Source organism: Saccostrea echinata, unplaced genomic scaffold, assembly GCF_033153115.1.
Source record: "Saccostrea echinata isolate AGI-Se365-2 ecotype Australia unplaced genomic scaffold, CSIRO_AGI_Sech_v1 ptg000056l, whole genome shotgun sequence".
NCBI lineage: Eukaryota > Metazoa > Mollusca > Bivalvia > Ostreida > Ostreidae > Saccostrea > Saccostrea echinata.
The window spans coordinates 16,096,685-16,112,167 of record NW_026889805.1 but is presented as its reverse complement, the minus strand read 5'-3'; the positions used below and the strand labels follow the sequence as shown (position 1 = coordinate 16,112,167).

General features: G+C 33.5%; 1 protein-coding gene across 1 annotated transcript in view; it reads left to right on the top strand.

The window, feature by feature from the left end:
* The first annotated feature begins 4,166 nt into the window (after positions 1-4,166).
* Positions 4,167-15,483, top strand: part of LOC133173390 (tyrosine-protein phosphatase non-receptor type 23-like) — a 31,275-nt gene continuing 19,958 nt past the window's right edge. Inside the window, exons 1-7 of the mRNA XM_061308371.1 lie at positions 4,167-4,256; positions 7,999-8,073; positions 9,652-9,779; positions 11,154-11,280; positions 11,510-11,644; positions 13,066-13,227; positions 13,853-14,011. Coding sequence (XP_061164355.1) covers positions 4,170-4,256; positions 7,999-8,073; positions 9,652-9,779; positions 11,154-11,280; positions 11,510-11,644; positions 13,066-13,227; positions 13,853-14,011 — 873 coding nt within the window. The 5' untranslated portion in view covers positions 4,167-4,169. The remainder of the gene's footprint in view (positions 4,257-7,998; positions 8,074-9,651; positions 9,780-11,153; positions 11,281-11,509; positions 11,645-13,065; positions 13,228-13,852; positions 14,012-15,483) is intronic.

The following is a 15,483-nucleotide window of genomic DNA, read 5'->3' as shown; positions in this document are numbered from 1 at the left end:
TGTTATAAAGAATTAAATTTGTTTAACCCTTTCGAGCGATTCTGGCTCTTGGGAGCTTCTTGTAAGTACAAACAATTAAGTAGAGCTACAAACTAATCAGAGAGTTTTTCTAGTAAATGAAACTGAATGACTGAATTTATTATGACCGCTATACATTTCTGCTTTGTAGAGGCAGATATATTATATATATCGAGTTACTGAAAATCTCTATACTCACAGAGATTTAGCAAGAAAACCTTTTCCACCATTAAACAAAGCACATGTGAAACACAGAAATGTAGGGTTCCCAGGCCCATGATTGGTCAGATATAAAAAATTATATTACATCTTTGATAATCCTCATCATTCATTCGTGGACATCTAGCAACCAAAGTGTTTGCATTATTATATCGAGAAGCTAACCCTTTACAAAAATTACAACGTTGGTGTCCTCCTGGTGCAGGAGTCAGACCTCAGAGTGGCGATAATTTGGTCGGATATCGAAATAATCATACAGTGTAGCTTTGTCTTAATTCTTAACGCCTCTTCTTGAAAGATGAATGTAGATTCTTCCCCAAACTGTAAAAAATTTGTCACATGAGTCCTGGGAGTTCCAGTTCCGGAATGGTTTGAAAGTGGTCATAGCCTGAGAAACTCATGATACTCAGGTGCATCATCGACAAAGCCCATTAAAAGTTATATATATTTTCAAATAAATATGCAAGGGTGTTTTCCGATGATTATTTAAAGCAATATGAGCTGCATTTTTGAGAATTTTATTTTGTTGTTAAAATGTGTTATTATGATAAATTTGTATGTAATTTAAACCTTTTTGATCAATTAGACAGAAATAAAGTATCAAATTGTTTCAGTTAAAGGATTCTGTCTGTACAATCCAAAATATAGTGTTACATAAGAAATCAATATTGTACAGGATGACAGTAATGTAATTTTGGTTCAATCAAAGCTTATAAATAGTTCTTCCATCGCAAATATAAACAACAGAAGTTTATAAACTTATAAACTAATTACAATTTTGCAACAAAAATTTCTGAAATCAAAGTTGCAACTCATATTGCTTTAAAAATACACAGCTATATCATTTAGATAAAACATACTTCTCGGAGCATGTCACTTTTTCGCAAGTTTACACTACATAGACATTTTTATGCCCCCGTATCGAAGATTCGGGGGTATATAGTTTTTGCCCTGTCCGTACGTCAATCTGACGGTCTGTCTGTTTGTCCTCAGAAACTTTAACATTGTCCATAACTTTTGATTGGTTGAAGCTATGGCTTTCGTATCACCTGTGTATTCCTTGTGACAAGATCTTTCTTTGGGTACCATCATATTTGACCTTTTGACCTTGACCTTGGAGTTTGGCCCAGTTTTGCAAAATTTTACCGAACTTTAACCTTGGTCATAACTTTTGAACGATTGGTGCTATGGCTTTCATACTTCACATATGTAATCCTAGTGACAAGACCTTCCTTTGGATACCAACAACTTTGACCCTTTGACCTTGGAGTTTGACCTACTTTTGAAAAACTTTAACTTTTGACATAACTTTTGAACAGTTGACGCTAGGGCTTTCATATCTGACATGTCTGTTCCTTGTGACAAGACCTTCCTTTGGATACTAGCAATTGTGATCTATTGACCTTACTTTGGAATTTGACCTACTTTTGAAAAACTTTAACCTTGGCCATAATTTTAGAACGATTGGTGCTACGGTTTCCATATTTCACATGTGTATTCCTTGTGAGAAGGCCTTTCCTTGGCCACCATTAATTTTGACCAATTTACCTTGACCTTGATGTTTGATTTACTTTTGAAAAACTTTAACCTTTTCCATATCTATTCAATGGTTGCTTCTTGGGCTTTCATAGGTCACAGGTATATTCCTCGACACAAGACCTTACTTTGGGCACCAACATATTTGATTTGCATTTGAGAAAGTTTAACCTTTGCTATAGGTTGCCATACGGGGGCATCAGTTTTTCACAAACACATCTTGTTTTGAAATGGAAAATTGCACTGTTCAAGCACAAACAGATAAACAATATTTCACCTCTCGCTACAATATTCATAACACGTCATTTGGCGAAATTTTTAATTAAATTGGAGGGGTTTTGACTGTTTTTTTCACAAATTATAGATGATCAATGCGTAAAAACAAAGTCAAGAACGGCAACGTCATTGAACGTCTTGGAGCACCGAACAATTAAAAAATTATGTCTGCAGACCGGAAAATGTCCGAAATAGACTACATTTTTTATATGCTGTTTGGGATAACCTATACGTATCTAGAACAAGTGTCCGAATATTAGTAGCTTTGTTAGAAAGGAAGGATTGATATTTTTGATGATCAACTCCTGCCATACCCAGTATCCCGCTTATCACACGGATGTTGTGCCTATGGATTTTGCATCATTTTCATATCTGATCACTTAACTGCGTTGACAGTAATTTTTTAGATCTTACAAATATTCTATACGGCACAAAAGACATATTTCAAACAAAAGTAGCGTGTCTTTCTCTATTCATTTAGTTTTTAAGCAAGAAAAAGACATGAAAAGTCTAGAACTAAAAGATATTTTCGAACAGTGAAAAAGCTGGAATCAGGATGTTACGTCATCTAACGTAAAAAAAAAAGTCAAGTGTTCCGTGAATCCTATGACTGAACAATGAAAATCATTGTGTATTCTTAAAATTTTAGTAAATGGACCTGATCTTTTACATTTTCAAAAATGTTAACATTGCTGATAACTTTTGATTGAAAGAAGATATGGCATTTACATTTGACATGCGCATTACCTGTTTCAAGACCTTTCCGACTGTATGCTCTGATTTTTAGACCTTTCGGATTGTATTGTGATATTTGACCTCATGACCCTGAAGTTTGATGTAGTTTTTAGAAGCTATAATCTTTGTCATAACTGTTATTAATTCAATAATTTATGTCTGTTTTGTATGATGCACAGATAAGACAATATGCCATAAATAATGGCATCCCATCCACTAAGACCCCGAAAGCGGGGGACAACAATTCTTTGAATTTGCTTGTTTTATTTTGCTTTGTTCTTATATACATGTACAGTGTATCTATCAACTTACCTTAGTTACTTTCATTCATATGTCGACTCGATATATCCCAGTGAACTCGAAATAAAAGATACCACAGATTCTGACACATCTGTTTCATATTTAGATATATTTTACTGGGAGAAGACGTTAATGTTAACCTAACAACAAAGCTTTATGATAAACGTGATGACTTCAACTTTTCAATCGTCAACTTCCCTTACTTATGTAGCAATATACCCTTAACACCTGCATATGGGGTTTATGTCTCTCAGTTGATTCGATACGCAAGAGCATGCTCTACGTATGAACAATTTCTAAAACGAGGCAAGCTATTGACAAACAAGTTGATGAAACAAGGATATCAACAGTCTCGTTTGAAGTCATCTTTTCGCAAGTTTTACGGTCGATACAATGACGTTGTCAGCACATACAACCTATCGTTGAGTCAAATGCTGACTGGCGTTTTTCATAAGTTAATTGTTAGGCCATTAATTATACACATGAACTGTCTACGGATTTTTCCGTTTGTTTTTCCTCGATCATGACAAGGAGCACACGGCGGGTTTGACCGGTCGCAGGGGATGCTCACTCCTCCATGGCACCTGATCCCACCTCTAAATTTTGAGGTCCGTGTTTGCTCTGCTCCAAATTTTTATCGTTTTATTGGACCTTCGAGATTGCATACTGTTCGTTATCTTCATATTTCATTACTTTCAACCTACCCATCCACCAATACCCCTCGTCTCAATGCAGAGTGGCGTATAATAAAACCAAACCTCGGAATATTCGGGTACTGTTGTAAAGACCTCAGAGTCGGGAACTTTCTGCAATGTTTGATAGTCATTACTCCATGTACCTAATATTCTCTACAGAGAATATGTACTTAAAAGACCTCTTATTTTTTCTGAAGAATTTAGTTCTCAGTTTCAATTTCAAATTTTAACATCCATCTCCCGAAGTCCATCATCCAACGATGATCAACAGCATAACACCATTTCCTAAAGTTGTGCGGATTCACAAATCTTTTGAGCAATTCGGAACTTAAATATCTCCAGTCAATGACCCTTATTCATTTTTTAGTCACGCTTTAGGAGAAAACAAAGATGGAGGCAGTACCTCGACTGCCGATGATAGCTTTCGAGCTGAAAACCAGCCCAGAATATGTAGATTTTGGACCAGTGCTAAAACAGGTTATAGTGATATTATACGTTTTGAAAATTACTTATAAGATATTTAGCTGTTTTCCCGTAAATTGCGTATATATTTATTTCTCCCTTTTGACGTCATTTTGTCATGATAATGAATCAGTAACAGGATCCATTTCTTATTTACCCGATTAAAAAGAAATTGTAATTCTTTTAAAGATATAAAATTCAAAAATATATGTAGAATTCAGAACAGTTAAATTTATTTGCTTATGTACCTTTTTACACCATGAAGAAAAGGGGTTTCGATCATGTAGCATTTAATTTAAAAAAAAAATATCTATATTATAGTATATAATACTATCGTCTTAGCATTGAGAAAGATATTGGAATATCTTTTTAGAGTGCACCTGATTTAAAATGCTAGTAGTGTTTTTACCAGTAGTCAGGATGCTTTTCTTTTCTTTTTTTCTTGCTTAACCAGGAAAACTGGATAAAACCCGTTTGGTTCAAAAGGTTGACAGTGCAAAAGAAAAGAAATTATATTGTTAACCGTATAAAGTGCAAAAAAAAAAAAAAGAATTCTTTTGGCCATAAATATTCTTAACCCACATTAAAATACATTGAATGCAAATGACATTTTGTTAGAAAAAATTTCTCTAACCCTACAGTTCTCTAACCCTACAGTTTATGAGATTGATTCCCAAGAAACTTAGGATCTTTCAAGGGATCAAAGTTGTTCTTATGTCGATCTGTGCAGGGTAGACTTTACTTTACCGGTCCCCAGATCCACAAGATCTGTGCGCTTATTGCACTATGGCATAAGATTAACGTCACTCAACTGATTAGGGATAGTTTTGCACATTTTTCGACTGGTTAGGGTTAGTCTTGCACCAGTTAGAAAGATTAAGGTTAGTCCTTGCACAAGTTTTTGACTAATACTTAGTATGGCGATTACCTCACAGTTATCTAACTTAATGCCGCTCTTTTGCGGCAAAGTCAAGGAAACTCAAAATCTCGCAAGATTTCTGGGGCACAAATTACTAACACTAGTGACAATCGAATGATTCGAACAATTAGAATGCAGAAAGTACACTGTATTGCATAGGGTTGAACTTCAAATAGTAGGTTGTCTAATTTGGAATGTTTAGATTTTTATTTATCAGTTTCCAAAAGTAACGATTATCAGAAAGAAATGACTGAATTTAATTAGAAGAGTCTGCTTAGTGAAAACGTATCAATAAAAATGTTACACATGAGGAATAGGTTCTCTTAAAATTTATAAGTGTGGTTCAGCGAATGTTCTGCAAGATATTTCATCAGGACTTCTTTCACATCTGCCATTTGAAAATCCACAATGCTCGATCTCGCATAATATGCAACAGCACATTGCCCCCAGCTAACGGACGTTTCCTACCTTCACCGCAAAAGAGTTCCATTAATTTAGGTAATCACGATATCAACTCTTAGGGTTAGTCTCGCATCCATCCAAGAGATTAGGGTTAGTCCTCGCACATGGGTTAGTCTAGCATCGGCCTGGGATATTTTGGTTAGTCCTTGCATACCGTCTGAGAGATTAGGGGTAGTGTCTTGTTCTTTTAGATTAATTAAGAAATTCAGTTGCATCTGTATTTTTTGCAAGATCTTAATTCAGCTTCAACGACATCTCGTTGGTTTATTTACATGAAAAAAATGCCTAACTAAAGTACGAAAGAAACGGCACTAAGCATGCGCCGCACGCGCTTTTCGACAATTATTTTTTGTCTCCTGTTTTCATTAAATAAATATAGGATATTCAATGTTTTGTTGTTGGATATGGAAGATATTTCACGAGTGTGACAGGATTTTTTTTTAATATTTTCACGAGTGGAAGCATGAGTGAAAATATAAAAAAAATCCTGTCTCACAAGTGAAATAATTTCATATCCAACTACAAAACATAAAATTTTCTGTTTATTACATTTTCTTTGATTTCCATTTCCTTCTGATTTTTCTTAACTCAGTGTCAGGGGCTATGATGTCATAGTCGAGCGGTTGAGATGTCGTAGCTTATCAAATAGTGAGATTGAAAACATTGTAACATGGATTGCTACATATTTGGGAAGAAATTGGCAGTTTTAGTCTCTATCAAGATGATTTAGTTACTATCTCTGTCTTATGACAGACCAAAAATTATTTTTCACTTCCTTTGTTATCCTTTCACACTGTGACAGAATATCACTTTGGTATCCTTTCACACTGTGAAGAATATCACTTTTATTCAATAAATAAATCACAGTATTTCACTGTTGAAAATGTAATATACCAAATGGGCTATTATATGACTTATATCCCATGTAAGAAATTGTTTCTATCTACTTTGCAGTTTCTTCTCATACCACTACTTGAACTACATGCAAAAATTTATATTTACAGTAGGTCGTCTGTTAGTAGTACAGTGGCTTCCATTTTATCGGATAGCGGTTTAACGAATATTTCGGCTATTTCAATATAATATCAGAGCACAAAACCATTTCTTATATATTTATTAATAATTTCACCTGATATTCTGATGAGAAAATATTGGAATTTCGTTTTATCCGATACAAAAATTTTGACTATCATAGTGTTTTTTGATAATCAGCACCTTGTTCACACCTCCAACTTCGTATGTGAAGCCTTTGTTTACACAGTTTGACACCAATTACCTTGACTGGCTTGAGTACGACAATGAGGGGATTAGTTACGGCTGGACGCACACAGGCACCTTACCTGTGTCAATAGTGGGCATAGTAAATAGATATGTTTTGATTACATTTGTGGTGATCAGCTTGGGTTCAATGATGCACTTGTTAATTATGACAATTATTTGTAATTTTTTCAGCATGAAATTTTAATTATTGAACTGATTAGCTTGTGTATGACAATTTGCTTGGATAATGAAATAAGCCTATTCAATCGTTTAACTTGGTCAATTGGCTTAATATTTATTCACTTTTCAGTGCAAAATTTATAGTAAAAATCACAAATGGCCCATTCTATAAGAATACGTCTCAAAATTCATACCTGTCCATCTTTCTCCACATGGCTCTCAAAATCTCTCTTGCAGACAAGAACGAGACTGGTAAACTCACACACAGTATAAAATACGTAACCGTATTAAAGAAACAAATAAAAACGAAACAATTACATATATTTAATATTTTTGTTTATTTTTAATTTACAATCTATCCAGGAAAAATAGTTTACGGTTATTAGTCAAGCATTTAGTCTACTTCCATTTCCAAAATGGCGACCATCGAAGAAGGAATGTAAACATGTGCTGAAGAAAGATGGCAATAACTATCAAAGAATATATTCTATACGTCAATTTATTTGAAAAAAAAATTCATATTCAATTCATAAGTAAGTGAAATGAATTATTTTTAGTAAAGTCATTAAGTAAACATGTCAAAAGAAAACGAAAGTGCAAGCTTGAAATTTGCTACGATGTATTATCAATACATGTAGCTCTATACATCTATCTTTGGACTCGGTATGGAGCAATCGGCTTTTCTAATTTTCGGCTATTCGGATAAAACTAGGCTGACAACTTGACTATTCGATAAAACGGGAACCACTGTACCTGAACTAGAATATGGAACACACCATGCATCATAAATGTAAACAATTCAATGCATTCATTTATGTACACATATGGAAATACACATGCAACTAGCTTCTTGGGGAAGGCAAATGAATTTCTATCATAATTAGAAAGCTAGAAGAGTTTTTGTGTATATTAAAAGAATCCATAATTTTTTTTCAGTACATAAGAGACAACTATGGTGAGGATCCTGCAGACTACAACAAGGCTTGTAGTGAACTTGAACAGCTCAGACAGGTAAAAATAACAGCTTGTAGTGAACTTGAGGAGCTCAGACAGGTAAAGAGAACAGTTTTATATGAACTTGAGCACATCAGACAGGTAAAGATAACAGCTTATAGTGAACTTAAGCAGCTCAGAGATGTAAAGATTACAGCCTGTAGTGAACTTGAACACATCAGATAGTTCCAGATAGCAGCTAATAGTGACCTTGAACAGCTCAGACAGGTAAAGATGATAAACTTAAGTGAACCAGCTCAGACAGGTAAAAAATGACAGCTTATAGTGAACTTGAACAACTCAGACAGGTAAAGAGAACAGTTTGTTATGAACTTGAGCACATCAGAAGGTAACAATGACAATCTTTAGTTAATTTGAGCAGCTTAGACAGGTAAGATCAGTATTATCAGATCCATAATTCTTTTTTTGTCAGTACACAAGCCTTTGCAACTGATAGTTACATTTTGATCTGAAATTAAGGTAAATGTTTGTACATGTAGTATGGCATAATTTGGGGTTAATTTGTAGCAGATAAACTGTGTTTAATTTATATATTTTCATGAAAAAGAAGTTGGGGGATAAAAGACCGATCTTACTTTCCCTGTACATTTAAAATCAATTAAAAACAGTAGTCTTCTTGCTTTCTTGTTTTTTTTTAGCTCTACTGGTCAGAGACCAGAAGAGCTTATGTGATAGTAAGGTGTCCGTCGTCTGTCCGTCTGTAAACAATTTTCAAAATGCTACTCCTCCTACAGTTTTAGTCTGATTTCAATAAAACATGGCACACAAGTAGACTACACTAAGATACATAATTCTGTACATCGGAATTTGATTTCAATGAACGGTGTTGCCATGGTTACTAAAAATAGAAATTTCTGTGAAAAACTTTCAAAACGCTACTCCTCCTACAGTTTTGATCTCATTTCAATAGAATTTGGCACACAAGTAGACTACCCAAAGATACATAATTCTGTATATCAGATTTTGATTTCGATGAACGGTGTTGCCATGATTACTAAAAATAGAAATTTCCTTGAAATACTTTCAAAATGCTACTCCTCCTACAGTTTTGTTCTTATTTTAGTATAACTTGACACACAAGTAAACTACACTAAGGTACATAATTCTCTGTACCAGTTTTGGATTTTGATGACCGGTGTTTCCACGGTTACTAAAAATAGAATTTTTTTTTATACTTTCAAAACGCTACTCCTCCTACATGTTTTTGTCTGATATCAGTATAACTTGGCATACAAGTAGACTACACTGAGATACATAATTGTCATTATTGCCTTTTGATTTTGTTGAATGATGTTGCCATGGTTACTTAAATCAAAATTTCTGTAAAATTATCTTAAAAGGCTAATCCTCCTACAGTTTTATTCTGATTGCAATAAATCTTGCCACAAAAACAGACTAAACCATGGATCATTATTCTATTTATTGCTGTTGCAAAGTTTCAAGTCCAAGTGCTATTTTTATCTTCCTTTATAAGTACAACCAGTAGAGCTACAGTCTCATCAGAGACTTCTGGTTATTTATTTATTTAGAATTTAACAAACTGCACCCTGGATCATTTTATTTTCCCCTTTTCAGAGTGCTGTCCATGTGTCACATGATTTTATGGGATGTAGTACCTTGAAAAAGTACTATGCCCAGTTACAGTTTCTTCAAGGGAGATTTCCCATGACTGATGGTGGACAAGCTGCCATGCCATTTACATGGTAGAGTTTTATTATGTAATTTTGTGCTTTATTTAGTAGTTGATCTCATAGTTTTCTATTGTGTATATTGTGGTTAACTTAGGATAGATTGATTTAGCAGTGCAAGCTTGTAGATTTCCCAACCTGTATATGTAACCCAAATGATTTAATTTATAAAAGTAGAGAATTTGTACTAGAGTTAACTGAAACTTCCCAAATGAGAGAAAAAAAGTTTGGCGAAGACCAAGTGATCTCTCAGTATTGTTTATTAATGTACAACATATAATAATGATGGAATGTATAAAAATTGTCTTTCTTATAAAAATTATGACTGTAAAACTGCATTGAAAAAAGGGACTTTCATCACACATATGTATTTTGTAACTGCATGGCTGTTTTCACAGAAAAACTAACCATTACTAACACTAAATCATTTTATGAATATCAAAGGTATCTGACGTAAGTATAAAAACAGTGTCATCCAAATAACCTAGTATTCCTTTGTTGTTAAGTTGAAAAAAAATCGTATTTTTTAAAGTATGAAAAGAGAATTATATATGATAAGTTTTAAGAAGTTGTCTGTTATAGCATAAAATGGAGGAGAGTTCGGTTTCACTTAAAGAATTAGTGATTTACAGCCAAGAAATCAATCAGTTCATTTAGGGACAGAGCTTTTAATAGTGTGTCTGATAAATTTAACATTTTGTTACCAGCTGTATGGTGTGATCCTTTCAGAGTTTCTGTTCTCCATAAAAAATATGTGTGCAAACAAAAATAAGTTGAATAGGATTTATTGTACATTGATGTTGTATGTATATATAAAATTTTAGTCTCAATAAGATAAGATTTTTTTCAGCTTCCAAACTTAATAAGTTACTCATTCAATATTTTAAATTTGGGATCAGATCAGAGAATTTTTTTTTAATGAGATTGATAAGCTTCACAATTGAAGGAATTTAGAACCATGAAATTATGTAGTTGTCACAATTCCCATCCTTTCAAAGAAAATTGATGTATATGTAGCTAGTAGATGAGGTATTGTGAACAGCAATATATGCATGTAGAACTGTCAGATACTTTTAAAAAAAAGGCAAATGTTGGTCAATTATTGAAGTAATATGTAATCTATTTTGTAGAATGTATGCATGTACATATGTATTTTACTGGTTTTGTTCATTTTGATTACTGTAACATTGTGTTTTTGCCTTTTGTAGCAATAAAATTAATTGATTGTATAAATACATATTGGTATTAGTACAAAACCACATTAAAAACTTCAAACTGCATTAAAATTCGTTCTTGAAAATTACAGATTACAGACAGCTTTTGACTACATGTGTTTCATTTTCTCTAACATATGCTTCTTTCTGATGACTGCATGATCTTTAATTTCAGGGAGGACATTTTCATGGTTAGGGAGGTCACTTTAGCAGACATCAAGTTTGAACAGGCTTCGGTCCTATACAACATTGGTGCTCTACACTCTATACTTGGATCCATGGAAACTAGAACAAATGCAGATGTACATATTTTATATCAGTCTTCTTTTTCGATACAGATATTGTATATTAACTTATTTGTGGTTAAAATAAAAAATTTATTCAATCTATTAAAGTGAAAGTGTACTTTGGAGTAGCACAAAATTTTCAGTCAAAAAGTTGGAACAAAAACGGGCATTGAAAGGAAATTCTCTACAGTAAGAGACTAGTAGGAAAGCAAATGCATCAAATATATAATGCTAAATGTTTCAGAGTATGAAGGTGGCATGCACACACTTTCAGTGTGCCTCAGGAGCATTTGAATATCTTAGAGACCATTTTGGATCAGCCATGATGAGTCTTGACTTTTCACACGACCTCTTGACCTTTCACATCAATTTGATGCTGGTAGGTACATGTAATAATGTGCATTTGTGCAATTGTAAAAATGTGCTTTGAGTAATTCATGGTTGAGAACTTCAATAAAACATATTGTTGGGGTAACTAAGGGAGTAGTTATTCTTCATAAAATGATTTTGTAAGTGTTGGGACTTGATCAACTTTATCCTTGTAATTCTCCAATTCATTGAATTAAGCACATTTCAAATTTTGAAACAGAACTCTTAGAAGTTGTCCATGAACATATTGGTGTTCTCCATCTTAATACATGTATATGCACAGAATTGGATCTAAATATCATACTGCAATTGTTGGTATTTTGTTACTACAGTATATTTGCCTTATTAGTGGCCATGTCCTTATGAGTACCCCTTCTGTGACATCCAATGATCCAGTCTGAATGTAAAAATTTAGTGCCCCCTCCCAACCACCCAATATAGCAACAATAGCAGATACAAATTCTTTCACTGGGTGATTAAATCTCCTGTATGTGTTTAATATACCCCCTCCACTTCACAACATTTATATCCTAGAAACAAGAAATTCATTGATATGAAAAACCACATACTTCAAAGTAAAGTTTGCACTGGAGTTGAAGATTTAATTAAAATGTAAATCTCTAGGAACCAGGGGCACGTTGGAGTTTGCACTGGAACTAAGGATTTAATTAAAATGTAAATCTCTAGGAACTGGGTGCACATGGGGGGGGGGGGGTTGCCCCCAATTATTTTGTCGCTACAGTTGTATAGTGTACTATAGAAATTTTTTAAATAATTATCATAACCTTGGGAAGATAAACAGTATGGTTTGAATTACTTATGGAAAAAAAAGTTTTAAAGTCTTTAAAAATATTATTTATTTTATAATATTTACATTTGCTATGTTTTTCTACTAAGCCAACTGTGCAATTGATTTGAAGTTCATTTTTGTGTATACTCACGTGTAGAAATATACACGGTGAAACTCGCGGTAAAGTGACGTCACAATGAGGCTACAGAGACGTTAATAAAAATGTAACGATATAGGGCAGCAAGAAATTCAAATATTGAGCATAATATTGCTGCTTTTGAACATGTAAAATGTAAATATAAGGAATGTTTTAAGTTTAATGTGAATTACTGGTGTGTAAATCACACAGACTTGCACGTAGGCATATTTTTCATGAAGTGCTAGCGCGCTTCATGAAATATGCCTACGTGACAAGTCTGTGTGATTTACATACCAATAACTCACACAAAACTGAAAAACATTCCTTAATTATTTTTTCTCCAAATATCATTTCTTGAACTTGAAAGCATCATATTGTTGAAGTTTGAGTCAAATTCATTCTGTAGCCTGGACTAAATAATCACTTTGATATATGTCTGATTTCAAGGATAGTGGTGTTAAGTTATGAAAGTTAAACTGTATTTGAAAACATTTGTTTACAGGCACAAGCACAGGAGTGTATCCTAGAGAAGTCAATGATTGACAGCAGAAAGAGCTCAATTACTGCTAAAGTAGCAGCCCAAATTGTTGAGTTTAACAACCTTGCTATGAAATCCTTAGAGCCTGCCTACAAGGAGGGAATAGTGCCATCTCGTAAATACAAGGTATGTGGCAATCATTAATGCTGAACACAATACATAAAAGGGGAGTTATCTTTGCTATATTTCTCACCTCTAGTGTGGACTTCTTCATCCCTTATATAAGCCTCAGCTTTGTTCAAGGTTCAGTGTATTTCACTTCACAGATTTTACCTGAGCAGACATTTCCTTCATTGTCATTGTGATACACTTGGATGCAACAAAAATGACTTTTCTATGCCTCTACCATGTTAAGAAACGAAAAGTTACCAAAGATATTGGATATCATTTGCACAAGTCAATGCATTACAAAGTGAAATAAACATAAATGCATGTTCAATGAAATAAAATGTAAAGAAAAAGGACAATGTAAGATATACATGTACTACATGCCACAGCGACCAGCTAAAAGGAATCACGTGTAACGAATGCAGAGGGTTTATATACTTCATATAGGATAGGCTGGTATCGGAGATAGGAAACTTTTAAAATATCACATATGCCTATTTACGAGTCGTGTTCAACTTTAGGGCAGAAAATCACATAGGCTACATATAGATAGCTAATTCATAGGTTTAATCTTTTATCAATCTTTTTGTAGCTTTGTAGTCAAAAAGATTTAAGAAAAAATAATTGTTATGTTGTATATTAGGAATGGAAGAAGAGAATGGAATTAAAGAGTCAGTTTTATGAATGCATTACTAACTTCTACATGGGGAAGCAGTCAGAGGACCAACAGAAATGGGGAGAGTGTCTAGCATACTACACCACAGCATTCAACAAGCTCAATGAGTGTATTAAACAGGGAAAGGTAAGTCTCTTAACTGGTCAAAAAACTAAACACATATTATATATTGCTTTCACAACAGCACTGGCTAGGGCTAAAAATTATCTGTATCTATGAGCATCACAGCTAAGGGAAACCAGTCCAGTATGGTGAATTTGGTAATTCTATTTCATTAATTTTAGAGATTCTTTATTTATTGAAATATATATATTAATCACATCTATCTTTGCTTTAGCTCTAAGATAACTAAGAATACTATAGAAGTTTAAGTTAGTTTTTAGCTCTACTGGTCAGAGACCAGAAGAGCTTATGCGATAGTAAGGTGTCCATCGTCCGTCCGTCTGTCTAGCTGTCAGTCTGTCTGTCCGTCCGTCTGTAAACAATTTTTCAAAATGCTACTCCTCCTACAGTTTTGGTCTGATTTCAATATAACTTGGCACACAAGTAGACTACACTAAGATACATAATTCTGTATATCTGTTTTTGATTTGGATGAACGGTGTTGCCATGGTTACTAAAAATAGAAATTTCTGTGAAAAACATTCAAAATGCTACTCCTCCTACAGTTTTGATCTGATTTCAATATAACTTGGCACACAAGTAGACTATACTAAGATGCATAATTCTGTATATCAGTTTTTGATTTCAATGAACGGTGTTGCCATGGTTACTAAAAATAGAAATTTCTGTGAAATACTTTCAAAATGCTACTCCTCCTACAGTTTTGATCTGATTTCAATATAACTTGGCACACAAGTAGACTATAATAAGATACATAATTCTATGTATCAGTTTTTGATTTCAATGAACGGTGTTGCCATGGTTACTAAAAATAGAAATTTCTGTGAAATACTTTCAAAATGCTACTCCTCTTACAGTTTTGGTCTGATTTCAGTATAACTTGGCAAACAAGTAGACAACACTAAGATATTTATTTCTTTATATTGATTTTCTGATTTTGATGAACATTGTTGCCATGGTTACTAAAAATAGAAATTTCCTTGAAATACCTTCAAAATGCTACCCCTACAGGTTTGGTCTGATTTTAGTATTACTTAGCACACAAGTAAACTACACTAAGATACATAATTCTCTGTACCAGTTTTGGATTTTGATGAACAGTGTTGCCATGGTTACTAAAAATAGAAATTTTCTTGAAATATTTTCAAAACGCTACTCCTTCTACACTTTTTGTCTGATTTCAGTATAATGTGGCATACAAGTAGATTACAGAGATACATAATTGGTGTTATTGTTTTTTGATTTTGTTGAATGATGTTGCCATGGTTACTTAAATCAAAATTTCTGTAAAATTGTTTTAAAGGCTACTCCTCCTACAGTTTTAGTCTGATATAATAATAAATCTTGCCACAAAAGGAATAAAGGATCATTATTCTATTTATTGCTGTTGCAAAGTTTCAAGTCCAAGTGCTACTTTTATCTTCCTTTATAAATACAACCAGTAGAGCTACAGTCTCGTCAGAGACCTCTGGTTT